The 6,919-nt window shown below is 40.3% G+C and overlaps 1 protein-coding gene across 1 annotated transcript; it reads left to right on the forward strand.

Moving 5' to 3' along the window:
* Positions 1-5,988: 5,988 nt before the first annotated feature.
* On the forward strand, positions 5,989-6,624 carry LOC139867773 (uncharacterized). Its single transcript, XM_071856128.1, has one exon. It carries the CDS (start codon positions 5,989-5,991, stop codon positions 6,622-6,624), a length of 636 nt encoding a protein of 211 aa, XP_071712229.1.
* Positions 6,625-6,919: the final 295 nt, after the last annotated feature.

The raw sequence follows: 6,919 nt of genomic DNA on the forward strand, positions 1-6,919 counted from the left end.
TTTCTTCTCAACAATTCTTATGTCTCTTGCTTATTCGATTCAGGTGCCGATAAATGCTTTGTATCCAAGACTTTGACTCATTCTTTTAGCACTCCACCTCTTCCATTAGATACCACTTATACCATTGAAGTGGCTAACGGGAAACTATTAAGTGCCAACACATATTACCGGGGGTGTACGTTAAACATTTTGGGTAAGGAATTTGAAATTGACTTGATACCCATGAAACTAGGAAGCTTTGATGTAATAATCGGTATGAATTGGTTAGTCAAAACGAAATCTCACATCCTTTGTGATCTTAACGCAATCCGAATTCCTATCGAGAATGGTGAACCTTTGATTGTTTATGGCGATAAGAGTTGCACCAGACTCAACCTCGTTTCGTGCCTTAAAGTTAGAAAACTACTCAGTATGGGTTGTTTTGCGATCCTTGCTCACGTTAAGAAAGTCGAGTCCGATGAGAAGCACATCGATGATGTGCCAATTGTTAGTGACTATTCCGATGTATTTCCCGACGAATTGCCGGGTCTTCCGCCTCATCGACCGGTTGAATTCCAAATCGATCTTATTCCGGGAGCCGCACCCGTAGCGCGTGCACCATATAGACTCGCTCCATCTGAAATGCAAGAATTGCAAAGTCAAATCCAAGAACTACTTGATCGTGGTTTTATCCAACCTAGCCATTCACCTTGGGGCGCTCCGATTTTGTTTGTTAAAAAGAAAGACGGATCCCTACGAATGTGCATTGATTATCGTGAACTAAATAAATTGACGGTTAAGAACCGATATCCTCTTCCTCGCATCGATGACCTCTTTGATCAACTACAAGGGTCTTGTGTATATTCGAAAATCGATCTCCTCTCGGGTTATCATCAATTGAGGGTTAAGGGGGAAGATGTCTCCAAAACCGCTTTCCGAACTCGTTATGGTAGTTATGAATTCCTTGTCATGCCATTTGGTCTCACTAACGCACCGGCGGTGTTCATGGATCTTATGAACCGCGTGTGCAAACCGTATCTCGATAAATTCGTTATTGTGTTCATCGATGATATATTGATCTATTCTAAAAATGAAGAAGAGCACGAACAACATCTCTGACTTGTGCTTGAACTCTTGAGACAAGAACGACTTTACGCCAAATTCTCCAAGTGTGAATTTTGGTTAAAGGAAGTTCAATTTCTTGGTCATGTTGTAAGTGACCAAGGTATTAAAGTCGATCCAACGAAAATCGAAGCCATTAGCAAATGGGAGACTCCTACTACTCCTACTCACATTCGTCAATTTTTGGGCCTCGCAGGGTACTATCGTAGATTCATCGAAAATTTCTCTTTGATTGCACGTCCTCTAACCGCATTGACTCACAAGGGAAAGAAATTCATTTGGGCGACCGAACATGAATCCGCATTCCAAATCTTGAAAACGAAGCTAACCACCGCTCCTATCTTGTCACTTCCCGAAGGCAATGATGACTTTGTTGTATATTGCGATGCCTCAAAACATGGTTTTGGGTGTGTATTGATGCAACGAACGAAAGTCATTGCTTATGCTTCTCGACAACTCAAAATTCATGAACGAAACTATACGACACATGATCTCGAACTCGGAGCCGTTGTCTTTGCACTTAAAATGTGGAGACACTATCTTTATGGAACCAAGAGTACTATCTTTACCGACCACAAAAGTCTCCAACACATTTTCGATCAAAAGCAACTAAACATGAGACAACGAAGGTGGATTGAAACCTTAAACGATTACGATTGCGAGCTTCGTTACCATCCCGGGAAGGCAAATGTAGTAGCCGATGCCTTAAGTCGAAAGGAAATAGTGGTGCCTCTTCGTGTCCGAGCCTTAAACATCACCATCCACACAAACCTTAATAGCCAAATTCGGGTAGCCCAAGATGAGGCTCTCAAGGATGAAAACATCTCTCTCGAACACTTGAACGTCCTCACCTCTCGATTCGAAGTTAAAGAAACCGGACTCCGATATTTCGCCGGAAGGATTTGGGTGCCTAGTTATGGGGACCTACGAAGCCTTATTTTAGATGAAGCCCATAAGTCACGATACTCGATTCACCCCGGTGCCAATAAGATGTACCACGACCTTAAACAGCTATATTGGTGGCCGAACATCAAAAGGGACGTAGCTACTTATGTTTCCAAGTGTTTGACATGTTCCAAAGTCAAAGCCGAACACCAAAGACCGTCCGGACTACTTCGACAACCCGAGATCCCGCAATGGAAGTGGGAAAGGATAACGATGGATTTTATCACCAAACTACCAAAAACGACGGGCGGTTATGATACCATTTGGGTTATTGTTGACCGTCTCACCAAATCCGCACACTTCCTTGCCATGAAAGAAACGGACAAAATGGAGAAACTTGCACAACTTTACATTAAGGAGATCGTAGCCCGACACGGTGTACCTTTATCGATTATCTCCGACCGAGATGGCCGTTTCGTTTCTAGATTTTGGCGTACATTGCAAGAAGCGTTGGGAACGCGTTTAGACATGAGCACCGCATATCATCCTCAAACCGATGGACAAAGCGAACGTACAATTCAAACCTTAGAGGACATGTTACGAGCTTGCGTGGTTGATTTCGGAAAAGCTTGGGACAAGCACTTACCTCTCGCCGAGTTCTCTTACAACAATAGTTATCACGCGAGTATTAAAGCCGCACCTTTTGAAGCGCTATATGGCCGCAAATGTCGTTCACCTCTTTGTTGGGCCGAGGTAGGCGACGTGCAAATCACCGGACCCGAACTCATTCACGAAACCACCGAGAAAATCGTTCAAATCCGAGATAGGCTTAGGACGGCCCGAAGTCGTCAAAAGAGCTATACCGACAAACGACGCAACGATCTTGAATTTCAAGTCGGTGACCGAGTAATGTTAAAAGTCGCACCTTGGAAGGGTGTAATCCATTTTGGGAAACGCGGGAAGCTAAATCCGCGGTATATTGGTCCTTTCAAAATCTTGGAGCGTATTGGAACCGTTGCTTATCGTTTAGATCTTCCGCCTCAATTGAACTCCGTTCATCCTACCTTCCATGTATCTAACTTGAAAAAGTGTCTTGCCGAACCCGATATCGTCATCCCTCTCGAAGAACTTACTATTGATGACAAACTTCATTTTGTGGAGGAACCGGTTGAAATTGTGGACACCTCCGTCAAGACATTGAAACAAAGCCGAATCCCGATTGTCAAGGTTCGTTGGAATGCCAAAAGAGGACCCGAGTTTACTTGGGAAAGACAAGATCAAATGCAAAGGAAGTATCCTCATCTATTCGTGAATTCAGAAACGCAAGATCTCGAGGAAGAAACAACGACTACTACGCCTACATAAATTTCGGGACGAAATTTCTTTTAAGGAGTAGGTAATGTAACATCCCGCCTTTTTCCATTTACTTTTCCGTTATACTAATATAAAGTCCGTTATATGTTTATAACATCTCCCGTTGATACGCGTTTTAAATTATCTCGTTTAGGTAATTCCCGCACCCGAACGAAAGTTGAGGGACTAAACTTGACAAGGGATCAAACCCTTGACTAGGTCAAAGGGTCAAACCCCTTTCACCCATTCATTTTCATCTCCATCTCTCTCTTTCTCTCTAGCAAGAACACACACACCCAAAAACCATATTCATTCAATCATCATCTAAATTCGATCTAGGAGGCTTACAACAAAATAAACTACATATTTGGAATCCTCTCTTCATCCTCTTCAATTTGATACCAACTTCATCTCATTTGGGTAACTTTCTAAAATCACTAATTTTATGTGTTCTTGAGATTTTTGAGTTATAAAGTTGTTAATTAGTGTCTATGGCTCATTGTGATGTCGTGTATGTAATTTGTATGCTCGATTCGTTGTTTTTGGCGTAACTAGTTCAATATGAAAATTTCTTGCTAAATCCTTGATTTTGGATGATCAAATGTTGTTAGATTGTTAAAGTGCATGTTTTAATTGTGTTACTAGCATCACTAGCTTCAATTTGATGTGTAGGTTGCCTTAGAAAACTTCATGAACTTGATTATTGATTTTGGTGAATTTGGGTTAGGGTTTGATGAACTTGAAATGGACTTTTGATGCATTGAATGCCATGGATTATTATTAGTAAGTATTTAGTTGGATTGTATGCTTGATTACCTTCAAAACGGCATATCACATGTGTGAATTGGTTTCCCGAAACTCAAAATGCGATTGATGAACTTGAAACTTTGAAAATGGACTTTTATTGTTCGCTTGATGAGATTTCGGCTATTGTAAATGATGTTATTGTTGGACCATAAGTGCTTAGTTGTATTCCTCGTCAAAATACCTTTCCAACGATATATGATAGGCATTATAAGTGTTTGCGGGTCAATTGTTGTGTTAGAATTGATTTTGGCTCGTGCATACTTGGGAAAAATAGAAACAGACCTGCACAGATGGTGGCGCGGCGCGCCCCATCCCCGCGCGGCGCGCAGATGTGCCTGGTCAGATTCTGACCTCCTCGTCCCATTTCACGTGAAATGTTTGATGACCTACGGACCTCCGATTCACATGAAACTTGTTTTAATACACTTGTATATGAATAATTAGCATAGAAAAATAGTCCGGGACCCGACCCGAACGTGTTGACTTTTTTCGTTGACTTTGACCGACCAAAGTTTGACTTTTTGTCAAACTTAACCAAATGATTTTGCAACCTTCCTAACTTGTTTATATACTTGTATCTTGCATGAAACTTGACAATTTGATTTCACATGCTAAATAATCGAGTCGTAACGAGCCATAGGACTAATTGAACATCTTTGACCTATCGTGTTTACCGTTATTGATACGACCTATTTGTTTAGGTCAAGACTAGCACTATCCTTCGCACACGTTATTTTGTGAAGTACTTTTCGCACGTGCACTCAAGGTGAGATCATAGTCCCACTTTTACTCTTTTTGAACTTACATTTGGGATGAGAAAACATAAACATTTCTTTTACTAAGTGAACACAAGTACAGGAAAACAAACATTCTACATACGAGTTTAGAACAAAATCCTCAATTCGATTATCATTAGTTACACTTGCCGGGTGTAAGCGAGAACTTATGTTGTATGGATCCATATGGGTTTGACAAACCCTCATTCAAACGGTTCGCTACCGTTTACGAATGAAATATATTTTCGAGAAACAGTGTATGTTCTAGCACTAAGTGATGGGGTTCAATGGAAGGAAACGTTAAGCATTGATAATTGGGTGCTCGTGAAACAAACTTTTGGGATGTATTACTATTATTTCATTGATGCAAATCTTGTGGTTCACTTGTACTTACTTACTTAAACCTATGATTTCACCAACGTTTTCGTTGACAGATTTCTATGTTTTTCTCAGGTCCTTGAACGATACATGATACATGCTTCCGCTCATTATTTTGATACTTGCATTGGATGTCGAGTATACATGCATACATGGAGCGTCTTTTGGATACTTTTAAATTGTGTCGCATAAGTTTCATTTGTACTTAAAACTTTGTATCGTAACTTGTAGTGGAACTATCCTTGTAAAACTTGAACAACCTTTACATTTGAAATGAATGCGACATATCTTTTGGTCAAACGTTGTTTTAAAGACTTATGACCACGTAACGGGACCTAAGTAGACGGCACCGTCAATGACGATTTGGTCGGGTCGCTACACTTACCTTTCTACTTGGAGAAACATTGTGAAACAGGGTCTCAATTAGATGGGCTTGGCATCAAATTTTCTAATTCTTTTAAGAAAGATCGGGAACGGACGAGATTCATTCTTTTGGTACGACTCGTGGCTTTTGGATATTCCTCTTAAAGATCGATTTAATCGACTCTTTAGGTTGGAAAGGGAGCAAAACATTTCAGCCTCCTCACGGCTAAGGTGGGATGGAACATCGTACTACGGGGTTTGGGATTGGGTGTGACCATCGGGGGGTAGAACGGGTGAAGAGCTTGTCGAATTGTCTCAGCTTTTGATGGACTTCTTGAGTTACAATGAGGAAGAAGATCGGTGGCTTTGGACGTTAAGCGCTAATGGTAAATTCTCATCAAAGGTTCTTTCGGATTTGGTGCGGTCAAAATTAATTGCTTCAAGAGTAACGGGTCTAGAAACTTTAAGAAATAATTTTGTTCCTAAGAAAGTGGGAATTTTTATTTGGCAGGCACTAAAAGGTAGGCTCCCGGTCTTGTCGGAACTTGACAAGAGGGGAATCGACCTTCATTCGGTTCTTTGCCCCATTTGTGAAAAGGAAATCGAGACGGTTCAACATGCACTTTTCCAATGCGAGAAAAGTAAAGAGGTTTGGGATAAGACTCACAAGTGGTTCGATATGGTGTGTGCGACTTTAGATAGCTCTAAGGCCTTTCGGGTTAATTCTTCATTTCAAACTTCCAATATTGGCCTTAAGATTTGGCAAGCGATCGAGTGGACATGTGGATATCTAATATGGAAGAATCGTAACAAGGTGGTCTTCAAGAAATTGTGTTGGAATCCACCCTTGGCTCTAAATGAAATTCAAGTCAAGAGCTTTGAGTGGATCGCGAAGCGTTGCAAATCCAAGTCGATCGAGTGGCATTCTTGGCTAACGAATCCTAAGTGTATTGTCATCTAGTTGTTAGTGAGAATTGTTGTTATTGTGAGTGTTAAATTGACTTTTGATATATGGGAGATGCCTCCTTAGCATCTTAAGTATCAATGGTCTTTGTAGATAGTGAGATGTCTAGTTTGGGTTATGGGTCTCCCATCATGTATTGTATATTGAGGTTTATTAATAAAATTATTGTATTTCAAAAAAAAAAAAAAATTATTATTATTATTATTATTATTATTATTATTATTATTATTATTATTATTATTATTATAATAAACTTAAAAGTATTAAAACTTACAAAAAATTAGTGGGAAGC

Source organism: Rutidosis leptorrhynchoides, chromosome 9 (assembly GCF_046630445.1).
Source record: "Rutidosis leptorrhynchoides isolate AG116_Rl617_1_P2 chromosome 9, CSIRO_AGI_Rlap_v1, whole genome shotgun sequence".
Taxonomy (NCBI): Eukaryota; Viridiplantae; Streptophyta; class Magnoliopsida; order Asterales; family Asteraceae; genus Rutidosis; species Rutidosis leptorrhynchoides.

What these genes read in the sequence shown, in the direction of transcription:
- LOC139867773 (XM_071856128.1), top strand. Translation starts at nt 5,989, where the DNA reads ATGGACTTCTTGAGTTACAATGAGGAAGAAGATCGGTGGCTTTGGACG.